The sequence below is a fragment of the Hyperoodon ampullatus genome (assembly GCF_949752795.1).
Source record: "Hyperoodon ampullatus genome assembly, chromosome: 2".
Classification (NCBI taxonomy): domain Eukaryota; kingdom Metazoa; phylum Chordata; class Mammalia; order Artiodactyla; family Ziphiidae; genus Hyperoodon; species Hyperoodon ampullatus.
In genome coordinates, this window is record NC_136915.1 from 149,261,765 (window position 1) to 149,281,639 (window position 19,875).

General features: G+C 49.5%; 2 protein-coding genes across 3 annotated transcripts; one reads left to right on the forward strand and one right to left on the reverse strand.

Moving 5' to 3' along the window:
• Positions 1-1,190: 1,190 nt before the first annotated feature.
• Positions 1,191-18,613, forward strand: RAB7B (RAB7B, member RAS oncogene family; the record flags this gene model as incomplete). 2 transcript variants are annotated; one of them, XM_079697303.1, is made up of 5 exons in its annotated part: positions 1,191-1,243; positions 1,781-1,907; positions 2,637-2,852; positions 11,157-11,282; positions 18,236-18,613. In XM_079697303.1, the coding sequence occupies 5 exons, from the start codon at positions 1,191-1,193 to the stop codon at positions 18,314-18,316; spliced, it is 603 nt and encodes a 200-aa protein (XP_079553429.1). In that variant the 3' UTR covers positions 18,317-18,613. The 2 variants fall into 2 exon arrangements, with proteins under 2 accessions (XP_079553429.1, XP_079553430.1); XM_079697304.1 differs by lacking the exon at positions 11,157-11,282.
• On the reverse strand, positions 14,781-16,873 carry LOC307048622 (prostaglandin-H2 D-isomerase-like; the record flags this gene model as incomplete). Its single annotated transcript, XM_079697712.1, has 3 exons — positions 14,781-15,140; positions 15,361-15,421; positions 16,743-16,873. 3 exons carry the CDS (start codon positions 16,871-16,873, stop codon positions 14,781-14,783), a joined length of 552 nt encoding a protein of 183 aa, XP_079553838.1.
• Positions 18,614-19,875: the final 1,262 nt, after the last annotated feature.

The following is a 19,875-nucleotide window of genomic DNA, read 5'->3' on the forward strand; positions in this document are numbered from 1 at the left end:
CAGAAGACCCAGGAGTTGGGAATAGTATATATGTGTGTGCACGTAAGGGTAGAATCAAAGAGCCAGTTAAGCATAATTCCCTAGACAGTTTTGCTTTATCTTGTTAATAATCACAATATATATACATATATAATTTATATGTATAAAACATACATAAAAGTATTTTTCTCTTATAGGAACAATATATGTTTGACATGTTTGTTGTTAAAAAAAATTGGAACATACTAAAAAGTATAGAGAACAAAATTAAAATCATAGTTTCCTACCACCCAGAATTCACCACTTATGTTTTTTATATATTTCTTTCTAGATCTTTTTCCATGCAAGTAGGAATTCATTTCAATACTTGTGGGGGGCAGTATGGTATGTACAGTTTAGTGTCTTCTGTTTTTCATTTAGATCCTATGGCATAAGCATTTTCCCACGTTATTATAATATGCTCACACACTCCATTTTAATGACTGCTTAATAGTTCATCGTGTGCCATGATTTTTTTAACCACTTCTTTATTGTTGGATGTTTATAAATGACGCTGGGAAAGAACATTCTTGAACAAGAGTCTTTGCCTGCGTTTCAGATTATTTTTTTAGGACAAATTCCTAGAAGTGGAGGGCAGGGACATTTTTAAGGCTCTCAATACTTGCTGCCAAGCAGCTTTCCAGAAACATGTACCAGTTACACCCCCACCAGCTGCATTAAAGAAGAGTCTTTTGATTCTGCCAATGCAGCAACACCTCGGGCTGAAGGAAGGCAACTCTTGCATCCAAAGCCTCTCAGCAGTCCTGACAATGGACCCCTTGTCCCACCCCCATCTCCTCTTCCCGCACCGCCCTCCATCCCTGGCTCCAGGCTTGGAACAGAGGCTGTCTGTGAGGCCTCTGTTCAGTCCAGTCCAGCCTTGGTGCTCCGAGGGGTTGATAGAGCTGAAAGGTAAGAGGTGTGCCTGTCCTACAGGGCAGAGCCACCATCCTTCCAGCCTCAGGGAGACCCCCAGGGGAAGTGAGGAGGTGGGTGTGTAAGGGTTGCTGAGTCATCCACCTCTTTTGGAGAACAACCCCATCCGAGCCCAGGGCAGAGTTCTGCACATGATGAGGGGAAAGTAGAGACCAGCTCCAGTGACAATGGCCACAGGGTTACTCTGGCCAGCATGTAGATGACTTCTGTTTCCCTACAGGCTCTGAAGCCCCTCCATGAATCCTCGGAAGAAGGTGGACCTCAAGCTCATCATCATCGGAGCCCTGGGGTAAGCCAAGTTCAGCTCGGGGTCTAGGGGTTGAGAAGAAGCTCCTCCCCAAGAACAGTGAGACGCCCTGTATGTGCTCCCGCATTGCATGGATCCCTTTCTGATTCAGAGTGGCACCAGGGAGGGCATTCCACCCCAGGGAAGGGAGCTGAGATAGGAGAAAGAGACTGGGAGTCAGGCTACCTGGTTTCTGACCCCGGCTCTGCAGTTAACTCTGCAGTAACTAGGTATGTGAATTAGGCAAGCCATTTAGCATCTCTCTGCCCTCCTACCTCCTGCCACATACAGGAAAGACCTGACCCTTTTGCTGTGAGGCACTCATCTGTCTGCAACTTCTCCGCTCACTTTGGTCCCTGCTTCTAGTGTCCATTTCCTAGTATTAGCAAGCTACTCAAACTGCAAATGTTAGAAATTCAAAATCTCAAAGAGAGATGGTGGTGAGAGGGTCATGGTAAGATGTTGAGAAAGGTATGGATATGTGTGTGTGTGTGTGTGTGTTTGTAGTGTGTCCACATGTGTCTGGGTTTTTTTCCTTAGTGTTGGAAAGACTTCCCTTCTCCACCGATTCGTGCACAAGACATTTTACGAGGACTATCAGACCACACTGGGAGCCAGCATCCTCTCCAAGATTATCATACTAGATGACACAACTTTGAAGCTACAGGTGAGCCACCTTCTCATTCTCTCTTCTACATACCCACCTGAATATCACCCCACATTCCCTGGACGGCCACTCACACAGCAATGTGCACCAGGAGCTAGAAGAGCCTAGAGCATAGATCAGCAAACTTTAATTCATGGGCCAAATCTGGTCCACCATCTGCTTTTGAAAATAAAGTTTTATTGGAACACAGCCCTGCCCATTTGTTTACTCACAGTATTATGGCTGTTTTCACAGTACAACAGCAGAATTGAGTAGTGGAAACAGATGGTGTATATTCTGCAAAGCCTACGTTATTTACTATATGTCCCTTTACAGAAAAATTTACTGATCCCTGATCTAGAAGGAAGAGCACTAATCCAGAATTAAGAGGCCCCACTCTAAGGCTCAGGTTCCCTGGAAAAATTGCCAAGTGGACTTGGGCAAGTCACTCCCAAGGTCCAAATCTATCAGGTGGAAGAACAATGCCTGTCCTGATGGACAATTTTCCAGGTGGAAAATGAGGACTCAGATGTGAAAGTACTCTTGGGATGTTAAATATTAGTGCAGAGATTCTGTTGTGTACATGGGTGACAGGGTGTGTGATGCCCATGTGTGAAAGGACCTCGTGCACCTGTGCCAGGGCTATCTGCCCCCTACCCAGAAAAGGAAGCTTTGACATGATGTGACCTGGTTGGGCATACCTTCAGCCACTCATCACAGCCCCATGGAGCCTCTGTTCTTCCCCTCCAGATCTGGGACACAGGAGGACAGGAGCGATTCCGCTCCATGGTGTCTACATTCTACAAAGGCTCTGATGGCTGCATCCTGGCTTTTGATGTCACTGACCTGGAGACCTTTGAAGCCCTGGAAACCTGGAGGGGTGATGTTCTGGCCAAAACCATTCCAATGGAGCAGTCCTACCCCATGGTGGTGCTGGGGAACAAGATCGATCTGGCAGACCGACAGGTACCGCTGACTCATTCATTCATTCATTCACCAAACATGTGAGGGCTGGCTATATGCCAGGCACTGAGTTAAGTCCCACACATACAGAATTGAATCAGGCATAGTCCTTACCTTAAGAATATCACAGTCTAGTAATGGATGCAGATAATTTAAAGACAATTATGATACAATAAGATAAATCATAAGCAATCATAGAGATACACCTTGGATATTTGGGGACCATAGTGAAAGGGCATCTATCTACTCAAGCCCAGAGTATAGAAAGGGCTTCCTATAAGGAAGTGGGTTCCAGGCTGAAGAAACAGCAAGAACAAAGGTAAGAAATAGCATGATGTGAGCCGAGAACCAAAGGCGATTTTGTCTAGAGACAGGGAATGGCAGAATGAAGGCATCAGAAGTAGGCAGGTGGGATTTGAATTAACCTGTAGAACAGTATTTCTACCCAGGGTCAGATAGGGGGTCTGCAGTTATGAATTCTTGAAACTACAAATTTTCTGGGAAAGTAGTAATACAGTATTTATTTCTTATTAGCTGAAGCATATTCTATATCATCTGGCCAACCACTTGACAAATGATCTGCTTGCTCCATGACTGCAGTGACCACACGTATGTAGGTGTTTACCACTGCAGTGGCATTGAGTAGAGCTCTGTTCATCGTTGCCTACTAATGAGAAAAGAATAAAAGTAGACAATTTATAAAAGATGCTCTTGTGCCAAACAAAGCCCAAAGGACACCAGAAAGAGCGTCTGAACAAGTTGTCTTAGTGTTTCAAATAGAGAAAATAAATGGGGTTCATATTTGAACCACATTTTCACAAGTGTTCAAATGGAGAAAAGTGGTAGGAGAACTGAGGCATCATTTGGAATGATGGATGGGTGGGTGGATGAATGGATGGTAGTGCTTCCAACTAAGCTACTACCACCATAAAGAAGAGCCTCTTGTTCAGAGAGAGAGGTGAGTTTGGTTCTGACATGCTGAGTTGGAGGAGCTTGGAGAACAACGAATTGGAGATGACCAGTAGGCTTTAGAACACATAAGAATGAAACTTCAAAGGAGAAGTCTGTGCTGGAAATAGAAATCTAGAAGTCATCAATTATATGGTAACTTCAGGTTGCAAATTTAGTGTCAATTCTCTAATTACAAATATCCAATCTCAAATAAGAATCAAAGTCCTAAGTTCATTCACAGCCAAAGGGTCTCTCTTCTTCCCACTGGGGCCAGCTGCAAGTGAGAACACTGTGGTCTAGGAGGGGCATCTCATTGCCAACTTTATGTGTCCACACTTCCTCCCCTTCTCAGGATAATTTTGGTTTCAGACCCCATCAGGAAAGAAGCAAAAAGAGGGATAAGAGGTCAGGAGAAGCGAAAAAATCCTTATTTGACTGGTACTGTCTTAAGATAGTTTGTGCTCTCCGGGCCCAACAGGTATTTCAAGCTGTCTCTTGGTGGATTACTCCTTTGGGTCCTAAGAAGCCTCCACTGGGAACATTTAACTGTACCTCCCCTGACAAGGGTCTTGCATATTCTTCCTCAACTCCTAATTTAGGAGCTTAAGAGCCATCCTCCACTCCATGGGGTCCCCTCCTCCTGCAGACACTCTTCCTGATGGGGTTTACAACAGCTCCAGGCTGGCTAGCTCTCTGTGGAGCCCGCCTCTCTTTCATAAGGCACAGCCGTGCATTCTGGCTCCATTGTAGGGCCAAGGGTAATTCGTTCTTAGTGCAGTCTGTCCTCTCTCTGCCCTGTTGCCTTTTGCCTTAAATCCCTCAGATGCAATCAGATACCAATCCACTGTAGCCACCAAACTCCAGGGGTCATATGTTAACCTTTCCGAGTGGCCTCCTTGAAGCCCTCTTTTGGCCAGAGGTGAGGCCTTACATGGTCTCCCTCTTGGGAGGGCTGTCCCCCCAACACAACTCTCCCCCCACAAGAAAAAATCCTTTCTAACCCTCCTTTTCAATCCTTTTATTCCATGCCAGGGGTGTTAGAGTCGTCTAGCAGATTCTTGGTCATGAACCTCTGGAAATGTGCACGGTCCCAGGGGTGGTCTATCTCCTAACCAACTTGATACCTGGCATCAATCACACTGTAGTGTCTCTGCCAAAACTTCCATTTCACATCTTGCTTCATATACCTGCAAGTCGTGGGGTGGGCAGTCGAGGGAGTTCAAGACTGAGAGTCCGACGTTTCCTCAGTGAAATAAGAGGCATCATCTTCTGTTGAGAGAGAGGAGGAAGGGAGCCCAGGAGAAGTCTCAAGAATCATGGTGAAGCTGTACCAGTTACTCTGCAGAGAAACGGGTGAAGGAGCTAGTCAAGGACAAAGACCAGAACTGATGGGTGACACCAAGGGCTCAGGGAGACCAGGAGTTTGAAGTGGAGTCTATGTTGTGTTTTTCTTCAACAGTGGTACATGGGGTAAAAGCCAGGGACCTGATGATGGAAGGTTTTTCCAGACAAGAGTAGCTGAAGAACAGACCTGCCAGGGCACTCACTGAGAACCCATGAAGGAAAAAGGAGAGACAAGAAGAGGCTGAAGAACCAGGAGGCTGTCAGAGGTTGAGGAACAGGACAGAAGGAAGGAGGGGAAAGGAGACCAGACAATGGAGGCCCTGGGTCTGGGCCTGGGAAGGAGAGGCTGAGTGGAGAGAAGGTGAAGACAGCTACAGGGGAAGGAAGTGTGAGGCTCTCGTGAGCACTGGGGGCTGCATGCAGAGGAAGCTTCACGAGATTGCAAGTGTTCAGTGAACCAGGGGGTACCTGGCAGGATGGGAGGCATAGGTGATGACTCAGAGGGGTAGAGGGTGTCCATTCCCAGCTGCAGGGGGATGAGCTTTGTTCTGCAGAGAGAGGAAGAATAAGAGTTTGAAAGAAGCAGCAAAGACCCAGGCAAGCCCAAGCAGGTCTCTGGGGTCTGTACTGAGTAGGGTGTGGAAATAACCTGCACTGGAGCGGGTGACAAGGGAAGGGCTTGAAGGGAGGCAGAGCAGGAGGAACAGAGGTAAGGAAGTGCTCGCAGCCATGAAGTGAGCACAGGGAAGTGGAGAGGAGGAACTGGAAGTGGGGAGAGCAGAGGGACTTCAATCCAGACACCCAGGATCGTGGAGCCAGAGGTGAGGCTGGGAAGCGGCTGCCCTCAAAAGGCACAGACCCAGCAGGGGATGCTGCCAGTCACCGAGAGGCACATCCTGGGCTTGGAGATCCAGGCTGGAGACGGTCCCCGCTTGCACAGGGTTGAGTGGATAAGAGCTGAGGGCCACTGGAAGGGGCACCTTCTCTGGGCTCAAATTCATGCTCAAATTCGTGTGTGTCCTTGGTCAGTTCCAGCTTCTTCGTGAAATAAAGACCAGACTCAGATTTCATGAGGTTGTTTGAGGATTATAGGCAATGATGCCCATAAAGCACATGACAATCTTAATACATGGAAGTGACTGTTACCCTCCTTAATTTAATATCTCCAAGGTGTGGGCTGGGAAGATAGGGAAGCTCTTCCTACTTAACAAAAAGAAAATGAATATTTAAAACATATATGCTAGATGTGGGATGATGAAAAAGCTGTGGAAATGAACAGTGGTGATGGTTACACAAAGATGTGAATGTACTAATGCCACTGAACTGTACACTTAAATATAGTTAAAATGGTAAATTTTATGTTTATGTATATTTTACCACAATCAATCAATCAATCAATACCTCAGATAATTTTAAAGAAATTACTGACTTAGATTTTTCTTAAAACCCCTACTCCTTCTACACAAGGTAAAAGTGAAAAAAAATTAGTTTATTAGAAAGAACACTTCTGCTAGCATCTATGCTACAAGGAATTTATTCACTAGGATGTGAATTCTTTGCTCTACTCGCAGACAGTTTCTGACTTACTACTGATTCATAACATTGGGACATTATGTTTTCTTTGTTATTTTTGATTGGTTTAAGATGTATCGACACACTAATCTTTTTTTTTTTTTTTTTTTTTTTTCGGTACGTGGGCCTCTCACTGTTGTGGCCTCTCCCGTTGCGGAGCACAGGCTCCGGATGCACAGGCTCAGTGGCCATGGCTCACAGGCCCAGCTGCTCCGTGGCATGTGGGATCTTCGCGGACCGGGGCACGAACCCGTGTCCCCTGCATCGGCAGGCGGACTCTCAACCACTGCACCACCAGGGAAGCCCCGACACACTAATCTTAACACACACAATTGATCATTTTAAATGCAAGTGAGGTATGGGGATATATGTATATGTGTAGCTGATTCACTTTGTTATAAAGCAGAAACTAACACACCATTGTAAAGCATTATACTCCAATAAAGATGTTAGAAAAAAAGAAAAAGAAAAAAGAAAAAATAATAAATAAATGCATATTAGGGAATTCCCTGGGGGTCCCGTTGTTAGTACTCCGCGCTTCCACTGCAGGGGACACAGGTTTGATCCCTGGTTGGGAAACTAAGATCTCACATGCTATGCGGTGCGGCCAAAGGCAAACAAACAAACAAATTAATTAATTAATTAAATGCATATGAGATGGAAAAGCATCATAAATAAAAGTCTGCAAAGTGGACTAATTTTGTCAAACATTTGACCTCTAATGAACAAGCCAAATTGTAACAGGGAAAGTAAAATGTTAATAGTATATTGTCGGGACTTCCCTGGTGGTGCAGTGGTTAAGAATCCACCTGCCAATGCAGGGGACACGGGTTTGAGCCCTGGTCTGGGAAGATCCCACATGCCATGGAACAACTAAGCCCGTGCACCGCAACTACTGAGCCTGCGTGCTAGAGCCCGCGAGCCACAACTACTGAAGCCCTCACGCCTAGAGCCCGTGCTCCGCAACAAGAGAAGCAACCACAATGAGAAGCCCACGCACCGCAACGAAGAGTAGCCCCTGCTCACCTCAACTAGAGAAAGCCCGTGCACAGCAACAAAGACCCAAAACAGCCAAAAATAAATTAATTTACAAAAAATAGTATATTGTCAGCCAAAACAAAATCAATGGAAGTAACACTTTCAAAATTTTCATACTTCCCATGTCCCCATGGCTGACACCCTGAGTTTATTTCCACAGTCAGAGCCTAAATTATAAATAGCTGTTATTTTATAAATAAAAGAAGACAAGACGATTTTAAAAATCATGAAGCTGTAACTAGAATTGGAAGGGAAAAGTGCTAGGTGGGTCATTTTCTTCCCAGGGCAACATTCTGAGGTTGAGTGGGAGAGGTGAGGGGATATAAAAGGAATGTTAATTTGCAACACAATCTCAACTGATATTCTAGAGTGTGTATTTAATCAATCCATAAAAACCAGAGAGAGAATGATCGGGGAGAAGTGAGAGAAAATGTCTGTCATAACCGGACTCTGGGCAGGCCCAGTCACTGTCAGTGGTAGAGAAGGGACAGAGAGATCATCGGGCTGTAGGTGTGGGCTTGTCTTCCTAGCTTTGTCTCTGGGTGACCTTGGGCACCAGCCTGGGCTTCAGCTTCTCATGCCATAGCATATGAAGAATCTCCCTGCCTCTTGGAGAAGCAGAGACACTTGACTTCATTGCAATTTACTTCCATTTTTACTGCAACTCCTGAGCACCAACGATGTGCCCAGAAAAATGCTCATTGGCTGGTGGCGGTAGGATATAAAGAAGGGGGAGCAATAAGAAGGGTAAGTCCAATCCTTGCCCTAAAATCTTTTTCTTTTAACTTTTTTTTCTTTTCTTTCTTTCTTTCTTTATTTTTGGCTGCATTGGGTCTTCATTGCTGCGTGTGGGCTTTCTCTAGTTGTGGCGAGCGGGGGTTACTCTTCGTTGTGGTGCGTGGGCTTCTCATTGCCATGTCTTCTCTTGTTGCGGAGCACGGGCTCTAGGCACACTGGCTTCAGTAGTTGTGGTGCACGGGCTTAGTTGCTCCACAGCATGTGGGATCTTCCTGGACCAGGGCTTGAACCCGTGTCCCCTGCATTGGCAGGTGGATTCTTAACCACTGCGCCACCAAGGAAGCCCACCCTAAGGTCTTTTAAAGAACTTTAAAAGATGCAAAACCTTTGGGATTCCAAAGATGCCATCAAGGTATTATTATAACATGTTAATTTCTAATGATTATTTATTTGTGTGTTACTAGTGAGGACAATAATAATCAGCAACTTGGCCATCCTTGATTCTTCATCCAAATAGTTCAGGATTTTCCCCGATCTGTGAGGCTTCTTGGTTGCTCACCAGATCAAGGACATCTATGCTCCACAGAACAGAGCAGTCGTGGCCTGTTCGGGGGCTCCTCGCCCCAAAAGGCAGGAGGACCTTAGAGATCAGAGGCCAAGACCAGGGCCTGGACTCTCTCCCTGCTCTGCTCAAGTGCAGCAGCTCCAGGGAGACTGAGCGTGGGGGGCCAGAGGTGTCATCCGGGCTCCCCAAAGGGCAGGCTGCTTAGCTGACCCCAGTTTCTACCCTGAAGTCTTAGGAAGCGAGCCTCACAATACCAGAGCAATGCCACTGGACAACAGAGGCTTTGTGAAAGAGAGCCATGAGGCCCTGGGCCCTGCTGCCAGTCCTGAGGCCAGGACAGCAAGGGCCAAAGAGACAGAGGACAGTGATGGTTCCTTTAATCCCAGTAAGCTAGACTTTCCAGAGCCTGCAGGAGACAGTGTGACAAGGAACAGTCTCAGATCTCCCCCTGGCTTCCCTGGGTTCCAGGAAAGGGGCAGAATGATTCTTTCTCCATGAGAAAAACCTTGGCTCCCTTAAAGTGAAATAATGGTTATAAAGTATCAGGCACAGCAAATATCAATATATGGTCATTCCCTCTTGCCCAAAATAATTGATTAGACTAAACTCAGTTGAACCAATTGTCTTTGGAAGTAACCCACAGGGCTGCCAGAGCATTCTCCAATCTAACATCCTCAAACTGTGATTGGTGTTTGCATTTGGGTAGAGCCGTATTCTTTCAGCCTGTACTGAGTGGTTCATGGTGCCAGGCCAAGAGCTAAAAGTCCTGACCCTGAGTTCAAGAAACCTGCAGTCCGGTGGGAGAGACAGACCAGCAGCACAATTCTTGCACAGTGCCCTGAAGAGGGCAGCGCAGATGCCATGGGAGCACTGAGCTGTGGCTGCATCCAAGTTCTGCCTTTCTTAGCTGTGTGATCTGAGGCAAGCTCCTGAACCTCTCTGAGGCTCAGTGTTCTTATCTATAAAGTGAAGCTAAAAAGACCCATTTCACAAGGTTGTTAGAGGATTAAGTGAGTTAATATGATCAGATGTCTAACCTAGTATCTGGCCCAGAGTGGGAGCTTATCAACTGTTCCAAAGATTCTACCCTGAGGAAGAAGGGTTAACAGGGACCAGAGTCTCTGCCCAGCAGCGTGGGCCTGGTCAGCCAGCTCAGGAGAAGGAAGTCCTCCCTCCCTGGCTAGTGTCTGTTATGTCCACCTCCCTTTGAAGGGACTGAGGAAGGAGTCAATGGCAGGAAGAAGCTCCTAGTGTAGGCCTTAAGAAGATGGCATAGCGCAGAGGGCTCTAATTCTTCCAAGCCTGTGTTCAAACCCTGCTCAGCCCCACACACTCCAGTCCTCGGTCTCCTCATGTGTAAAATGGAGCTAAAAATAGCCACTTCATTGGCTTACGTTAAAAAATAACACGTGGGGCTTCCCTGGTGGTGCAGTGGCTAAGAATCTGCCTGCCAATGCAGGGGACACGGGTTCGAGCCCTGGTCCAGGAAGATCCCACATGCCGTGGAGCAACTAAGCCCATGCACCACAACTACTGAGCCCGCGAGCCGCAACTACTGAAGCCCATGTGCCTAGAGCCCGTGCTCCGCAACGAGAGAAGCCACCGCAGTGAGAAGCCCACACACCGCAACGAAGAGCAGCCCCCATTCACTGCAACTAGAGAAAAGCCTGCGCACAGCAACGAAGACCCAACGCAGCCAAAAATAAATAAATAAATTAATTATTAATTTTAAAAATAATACTAACACCTGTAAACTTACAGACACATGGAAGGTTCTCAATAAATGAGAGTGGTGGGGCTTCCCTGGTGGCACGGTCGTTGGGGGTCCGCCTGCCGATGCAGAGGACGCGGGTTCGTGCCCCGATCCGGGAGGATCCCACGTGCCGCGGAGCGGCTGGGCCCGTGTGGCTGCTGAGCCTGTGCGTCCGGAGCCTGTGCTCCGCAACGGGAGAGGCCACAACAGTGAGAGGCCCGCACAAAAAAAAAAAAAAAAAGAGAGTGGTGGTGGGGAAGGTGTGGCTGTGATGATGGTGATAATCATGGTGGGGATGGTGGGGATGGGGACACAGGAACAGTGATCATTTCTTCCCCTCACGCAGGTGCCACAGGAGGTAGCCCAAGACTGGTGTAAAGAGAAGGATATTCCCTATTTTGAAGTCAGTGCCAAGAATGACATCAATGTGGTACAAGCCTTCGAGATGCTGGCCAGTCGGGCTCTGTCAAGGGTGAGTGGCAACTGCCAGCTGCCCCCTAGGATGGGGGAACTCAGGAGCGTCCAGAAAAGTATATATTGGGAGGGACGTGGGTGGGACAGGATTGCTCATCATCTTAATTTATCAGTTGTTGAATGGGCTCAACAGTATTCCAATTCTGGAACCACAGAATACCAGAGGCATAAATCTTCCTTAGAATCCATCATTGGTGGTCCCTCAATCCGGCTGATTATCATTTGTGGAGTTTCTAAAAAATTCAGTTCTATATCTCACCCTTGGAGACTCTAATTTAGTAAGAGTTTGAGAAGTAATGCTCTAGTTCAGTCCTCACTGATGGGAGAGAAGCCCCAGGTGCCAAGTATTGGTCCAAGTGGAATAATGAAGCCTGTGGGAGTTGCTGACATCCTCCAATCAAAATGATGGATAGATGTAGACCACTTGGTGTAGTCTCTCAACAAGCATGTGTTGAGTATGTCACGTGTGTCAGGTCCCGTCCAGGGCTCGGGGTCCCATGCTCTCGTAAGGGAGACAGATCGGCACAGGAGTGGCTGCAGTGCAGGCACCGTATGGTGGGCAAGGAGTGGTGATGGGGCCCCAGAGGAGGGACACACAGCCCACACTGCAGGGGAGAGAAGGGGGAGAGAGAAGAGGAGGATCAGGGAAGGTCCCCTGGAAGTATTAGCAGGGTTTTAATGCCATTCTCATATAGAGTTCAGAAACTCTGAAGAGGGTCCGTGAGAGATTTGCACAGGGAGGGGCTCAGCATGTTTCATTATTCTGCCATATGCAATCAAGGTGGGCTTCTTAGAAATGGGGAGAAGGTCATCACGGCAGTGATTCTGAATTGAGGAAAGGAGCGAATGAGGATGGGCAGTCGGGGGGCTCCCCTCTGTGGAAGGGCCTGCTGTCACTGGTCTGCCTGGCCCTGCCCTGTGGGTTGTCCACAACGGAGAGGGACAGCAGCCACCCCTAGCAGCTGCCCAGGGAGAGGGCTCGAGCTTGCCACCCACACACCCCATTGCCTTAATCTCAGAGTTTGCCCCCATGTGCTATTATTAATGCTTCCCATCCTGGCCCCCAGCCCTCACTGTGTCATGTTAAAAGGAAGAAGAGGGGTGGCTATCTCTAGCACATGGTCAAGAAGTGCTGCTCTATCACACAGCCGGTAATACAGATGTGCCTGCTCATGCCATTCCCTGGAAGGTGAGGGATTTGACCTGTTTGACCTCATAGGGTGGTACATGATCACTGATCCTCCACAGACACAGTGCAGTGATCGCCAAGTGCTTAGTCACAGGGAAGCTCCATCATCAGCCCACAGCCAGTGTCTGTGTGTAGTTAGCATCTGTCCTTTCTGGACAAGGAGTGTCCTTCATTCTTGAAACTATGTCCTTCCTGCTGTGTCACTTTTATGACACAGTGATGTTAGTGGATGGTAGTTTGTCTGCTTGTTTTTCTTTTCCATTGTCCTTACTTGGCAAAAGAATGGATTGGCGACCCCATGTCAGTCCCTCACAAGGATGGGGGAAATTTACTGATGAGAAGTGTGGCGGTCATGGGTGTGATACCTGCAGTCAGACTGACCTAGGTTTGATCCCGCCCTCATGCTTTCAAGTGGACCCCTGGGCAAGACATATGACTTCTCTGAGCCTCAATTTCCTCATAAGATGGAAATAATTCCATCCCATAAACATTCTTGAGTTGTCAGGCTAGGGTTGGAGATGTGGACCTCAGTGGCCCCACGGTCAGGCAAAGGAGTAAGGCATCCAAAATAGGAGGTCATGCAGAGAGAACAGGCTTGTGGTTGCCAAGGGGGAGGTGGGAGGGGAGGGAAGGATTGGGAGTTTGGGGTTAGCAGATGCAAACTAGTATATACAGAATGGAGAAACACCAAGGTCCTATTGTATGGCACAGGGAACTGTATTCAATATCCTGTAATAGGCCATAATGGAAAAGACAAAAAATACAGATTCACAAAATAAAAAAGAAAACAGATAGACTGTCATGGAGTGAGGTAAGTGCCATGGGCTGGGGCAGGGAGGGGATATGACCAAGGCATCGAGGTGACTCTGAGGTGCTGGTGGCGAGGGCAGGCAAGGATGCTTGCCCAGAGAGGTGACGTGTGAGTTGGAGGTTGAAAGGTCATATGCAGTTTGCGTGGGGGACATGGTAGACCGTTGAAGTCACAAGCAAGAGCCGCAGAAGGGCGGAGAGAAGGGCGTGGCAGAGGCCACAGGGCTCACGTGAGGGACCACTGAGGGCTCCGTCTGTAAGAGGAAGAACCGTGGCATGGAGGGAAGTGGGGCTGCTGGGCCGAGGTGAGCGATGGGGCTCTCAAGGCCAACAGCACCAGACTCTGAAGGCCTGGTGAGCCCCAACCAGACCTTGGACTTCATGCTGTAAGCCCATGACCTCTAGACCCGCTGCCGGACTCCCAGGGCACACAGGGGCCCAGTACGGACCTGGAGGCCAGCAGGGTGCATCTTCCAGCAAGGTCTCTATTATTCAGAAATCTGGAAGGGAAACATTTCACCCAAAAATAAACATAATTACTAGAGCACAGAATGTAAAAACTCACATGGATTTTTAAGGTGAAACTGGAGTTTCCAAATCTATACTTTAAAATCAAACAGGAGTTTTCAAGGACGTTTCCTACAAGTACCTCTCCCCTCCTTCCCAGGGAGGTCATGTGCTCATTCACACCAGCCCAGAGTATTTGGAGAGGAAGACGTGAGAGGTGCTGCTAGAATAAGGGGGGAGCCTCAGCCTGGGGTGGGAAGAGCTGGGCTCTGAAGCCGGGGGGGTCTGGCTTATTTCCCGGCTCTACCTCTTACTCACTGTGTCGCTGACAAGTCATACAGCCGCCCCTAAGCCATCACTTCCTTCCCTTTAAAGTACAAGTAATAGTATCTTCCTCGTGGGCTTGTTGCCAGGGCTAAATACAATAATATGGGAGCACAGAGAAGGCATTAAATAAAAGGTAGCTATTTTTAAATGAAAGCTATGGCTAAGGGCTTTCAACAAGGAAGTTTCATGCTGCAGGGAGGATGGGCTTGATGGGTGATTCAGAAGGTCCAGGCATGAGAGGATGAAGATGGCAAGCACGGGGTAGATTAAAGAGACTTTGGAGGGAGAACCATCAGGGGTTGATGATGATCAAACGTAGGAGAGAAGGAATCAGGAGCTGTTGAAGTTGATACCGAGGTTTCTAGCTTGGCAAACGGAGGGATGATTGATTAGTGATGTTATAGACCAAGATAGAAAAGAGAGGGGAAAACAAAAGCGTCACAAGAGGAGGAGGCAATGGAGCACATGGCATTTGGGGTGGGTTTTTTTTGTTGGTTTTTTTTTGGTTTTTTTTCTTGCTTCTGGAGTTTATTCTCAGAGCTGGGATAAAGCCCGAGGGGCCAGGGCCAGTGGCGCAGGAGCCGGGGCTGGGGTCTTGGGGGGTGTTGAAGAAGGAAAAGACTGAGCAGGGCAGCATGACCAGGTCCTGAGGGCTGGGGTCACCTATGTGTGCTCCTCCATGCACTTGTCAGTCTGTGGCAGGAAGACAATGCTATCCTCTGTGAAGCCCTGGGCCTTGGCGAAGGTGGCAAATTTCTCCTTGATCTCAGCTTTGGGGGCCTGGGTGCGGCTGTAGAGCGTGGCCATGCAAAAGTCCTGGCCCGGTCCTCGGAAGCTCTCGGTGTAGAGCAGGGCATAGGCCTCGTAGTCGGTCTCCACCACTGACACGTCGTGGTTGCTGCTCCAGTGGGGACTGGTATAGCTGTAGCAGCCTGGGGGGCCTGCAGGACACAGCAGCAGAGTCCGGGTCTCACACTGGTCTTTTCTTGAGGTTCCCCAAATGTCTGAGCTCTGCAGTGAGCTCTGGATGGAAAAAGCAGCTTACAGGCAGAGCGCCAGAAGAGGTACTCGGTTTACATTTTCAAAGGAGAGAAGGTAGCTAGTTACTTTAGTTTCCCAACCTGGCCACTTTCAAGGATTAGGGTATTTAGTTATTCCAAAGATGACTAAGAATGCCCTCATAATCAAAGAAGGGACACCCACCTGCTTTGGGGGATTTGGGATGAAGGGATTTTGCTCTTACCAAGTTGGCGATACCATCCCTGCTGGGGCCCGGCGTGAGCTGCAGCAGGGAGGCCCGGTTCCTTTTGGATTAATTAGAGAAAGACAAACTTGCCACATCCGGGAGGGAAGCAGGCTGACAGACAGGTAAGCTTAGTGAAATTATAGGACTTTTATGAGGTCCTCAGGAGGTAGGATCTAAAGTCAGGACTATGAGGTGACCAGGCTTGGAGGGACAGACTCCCACAGTCACATCCCCACTGAAATGATGCATTAGGATACTATGGTGTTACTTTACAGTTAGACATGCACATACTTGCTAAGACGACTGGGGTCTGGAGAAAAGAATTACACAGGAAATCTAATTATGGACTGCCAGGGACTTGGAAGGTTTGCAGGAAACCTGAGGAGAGAGATGATGCCATTATCGAGTGAAATGATGTCATAAATGGGAGGAGCTCAGGGCTGACTTGGACCTGGGGAGGATGTGATTATTATTGGGTGAAGAGAGCTGGCGTGAAGACCTCAGGCTTTGCCGGTGTAATGGACGAGGGCGTTTCTCACACCTTCAAAGGCAGCATTGTTTGTTCCTCGAATAAAGTGCAAAGTGAACGAGGGCGTTTCTCACACCTTCAAAGGCAGCATTGTTTGTTCCTCGAATAAACTGCAAAGCAGCTCAGAAAGCCCTCAGCTTAGACTCTCCCTCCCAAAGGCTGGCATCCAGGACAAGGCACAGGTTCTGTTCACGATCCCAGCTGGGCCTTCTGTGGACGTGAGGGTGAGGCATACTCAGGCGTGACGAATCAACAGGCCCTGCCCCCTGGGTCCAAAAGACCCAGCTAGGAAAGTTCCTGATCCCAGGCAAGGTCTCTTTGATGTTTATGGTGAGAGGGGGACCAGGAACGTACAAAAATAAGAGAATCTTTTCAAAAGCCTGTCTTTCTGGGAGAAGTGGATCAGTCAGCTTAGAAAGGGACTGAAACAGTAACGCTCTTCTCCTCCTCGTCTCTCCCTGTGAGGCTCAGAGTGTCAGGAATTTTTTTTTTTTTTTTTTTTTTTTGCAGTATGGGGGCCTCTCACTGTTGTGGTCTCTCCCGTTGTGGAGCACAGGCTCCGGACGCGCAGGCTCAGCGGCCATGGCTCACGGGCCCAGCCGCTCCGCGGCATGTGGGATCTTCCCGGACCGGGGCACGAACCCGTGTCCCCTGCATCGGCAGGCGGACTCTCAACCACTGTGCCACCAGGGAAGCCCAGAAGTGTCAGGATTTTAACTATAATCAACTCAGTGGAGTGAGTGGGCCCTGCAGATGGGGCCAGCTGGAGGACTGGATGGTGTCCCGGGCGGTGCAGCCCCGAGCCCGCACAGCAGACCTGGGCAGTGCTGGGGGAAGGAGCCTCAGGCACCTCAGGGGAGGACTCTGCTCTTTCAGGGTGAGGGGCTGGGGAAGGCCTGTGGTGCGCTGGGCCGGCTCTGCCAGCAGTGGGCTAGGATCCTCCCCAGCGGAGGGGAAGATGGAACTGGGGTGTGGAGACATCCCCAGAGGGACAGGCTTTCATTGGGAGACACTGACCCCCACTCCCCAACACTAATCTTTCCTAATGAAAAAAATATATATATATAAAACAAATAAAATTCTAATAGCTCCAAAGAATTTGCTGAGGTCTACTCAATGCCCATCAGGCCCATAAGGGTAGCTGGTGCTCTGTTGGCCTGGACACCCTACCAGGGAACGGGTGAGAAATGGGGGCTCTTCAAGAAGCAAACAGTGGGAAGAGGGGCTGGGTCCCAGGCCCGGTGCCCTGAGCTCTGTGCTGTCAGGCTAACCTACTGGCAGCAAGTGACGGGGCATCAGGGGACCTTCTCGTGTCTTGGGGGGCGACCATCAGGAGGGTGCCGCAGGCAGGTCTGACACAGCCTCCTGGGGTCCAGAGTCACCGGCACTAAGTGTTTGGCTGACATTCACCAGCTGGGCACCAGAGCCGGAGCCCAGGAACCATGAAGGAGAAAAAAATCAGTGAAGGCACAACCGCTCTTCTGGAAATTGTCCCCTCAGAGGGGCATTTGAGACAGACAGCCCCACACGGGGGCTCTGTCCAGCTCAGGTCCACACCAGTGTGTCGACTTACCCACTCACCCTCACACACACACCACCGGCTGTGGGGAGAACATGAATGCTGGGAGCTCAGAGACTGGGGGGAGGCTTGGCCAAGGAAAGAGATGTGATCCCTCGAAGAAGAGACCCTTCAGTGTGTAGACCCCACCTCCTTGAGGAAGGACGCCCTCACCCTTGAACCAAGTTAGGTGGGTCATAGGTGAGGAGTGGCCAGCTGGGTGGGGAGAGGCTTGTTAGACTAAGAAGAGGCTTTCTCTGGACCTCGTTGGGACAGGACACTTTGGGAGGGTGGGCAAAGAAGCAAAAAGCCCCAGTAGAAACATTGAGTCTATTTTAGGGAGGGATCCCTGGACATGGGGAGTTCAGAGGATGGTGGGAGGTTGAGAGGTGGGCACGGTGAGAGAAGGTTGGGGTGTGGGGACATTTGCAGGGAGAGGTTTCCTGCAGAAATGAGGAGTGGGCCGTCATCATCTCTGCCTGAGGGCAAACGTCACCTCAGTTGTCCCCTCTGGAGGATGGCAAGTTACGGGACCTGGTTGGAGGTCAGGAGACCTGGGCCTCTAACGCAGCCTCCCACCTGCTCTGGGCTCCTGGGAAGGAGCTGGAGGAGGAGGTGAGGAAGGAGGGGGCGGGGAAGACTTCCTCCCCACCTGGGCCTCAGTTTCCCAGCTGCACAAGGTGGGGGAACAGAAAGCCTGACCACCATCGGCCATTAAGAAATAGAGGGCAGGTGGAGCTCTGCCTGCCAGGATGCGAACGCTGACTCCTCTTTTCCTTCTCCAGTATCGAAGCGTCTTGGAGAATTACCTCACAGACTCCATCAAGCTCTCACCAGAAGGCCAGTCCAAGAGCAGTTGCTGCTGACCTTCCCTCTCTGCACACCCAGGGACAGAGCATGCGCAGGGCCTGGTCATCCTGGGCCCCCACCAGCCCCACTGCCCGCCCAAGCTCAGATGGCAGTCCAGGCTCTGCGGCCAGAGCCCTGAACCCCTCGCATCTGCGCTGGACGCAGAACCAGAGGGCGGCCCTGACTCAGGCTGAGTGTAGAGAGGCCGGGGCTGGGCCCCTGAGCCTGGATGAAACTCCGGATGTCACAGCCAAACCCCAGAAGAGTCACGATTCCCTCGTGGACCCCAGCTTTCTTGCCACACGCCCTTCCCAGCCACACCCCTGCTCCAGAACGCACATCTCTGCAGACAGGCCGCTCTCTCTGGAGTCCTGTTATATTCTCCTGTGGACTGGCCTTCCTCAGCCCATCCACCACACCCCCCAAGAGCCACAGCACAGCTTTGGACAAAGGTGCAGCTCAGGCTCCCTCGTAACCGGGGCCAGGGAGTGAGGGTCTACCTCAACCCCTGGCAACAGCTGTTCAGGCCTGGGATACCCCCTGTTTGTCCCCTCCAGAATGCAGGACTGAGGGAGCGCAGGAAAAACCCACCGGGGACTGGTGCATTTCTCCCTGCTGGTGCTCAGGCAACTCCCGTAACTCTCTTTGAGCTTCAGCTTATTCATCTGTCAAATGGGAGTCGCATGTGCCCTGCCCACGTCAGTGTGGTTTTGAAGACCAGAACCTCTGCGTGAATCTCAGTTGCTCTTGTTGAGATACATTTACTATTCTTTCAACAAGTATTTTTGAGTATCTACTATGTACGATGCATCGAGGTCCAGTGACAAATGTAACCAACCTTGCTCTCCTGGATCCGACATCCTGGCGAGGGAGAGAGGCAGTAAACACAGAATTTAAACAGGTATTTTCAAATAGCAGGTAAGTGCTTGAACAAAGTGAAACAAGGTAATGGGATAGAGAGGGACAGGGGGTGGGGTTGGGTGCTGTTTCAGACAAAGTAGTCCATGAAGTCTTCCCTGGGGAGGTGACATTGGCTCAAAGGCTAGAGAATGAGGAAGGGGCTGCCACCTGAACTGGACAAAGAACATTCTGAGGAGAGGTTGCAGCAAGGGCCAAGGCCCCAGGTCGAGGACAAACTTGTGTTCCAGGAACAGTGAAAAGATTAATTTACCTGAGGACTCAAAGCTGCTGTCCCAGAGAAAAGCAAAGGGGACCCCACCCCCTGGATGACTCCTTGAGTCTCTGTCAACTGGCCACCAGAGGGCAGCAGTGCTCCTTTCCTTCCAGCAGAGCAGAAAGCGGAAGCTCCACGGGCCCATGAAGAACTGCAGTTTTCCTGTGCAGATGCTCAAAGCTCGTTCTCGGGCTCTCCACATTTTCAACCCTTCGAGATTTGTGGGTCAGGAAAATCCCAGTTTCTTAAGCCTACAGAGAGATGAGCAAAAACTACAGCATCAGTGATTCAGGCAAGATATCTGCATCAGTGACAAATACTAGAAGAGGGACCTGGAAAGCTCATGGAGTCTCTGTCCCTGCAGTCTCTACAGCCATACTCTTCTTTTTCTTCTGGCGATAA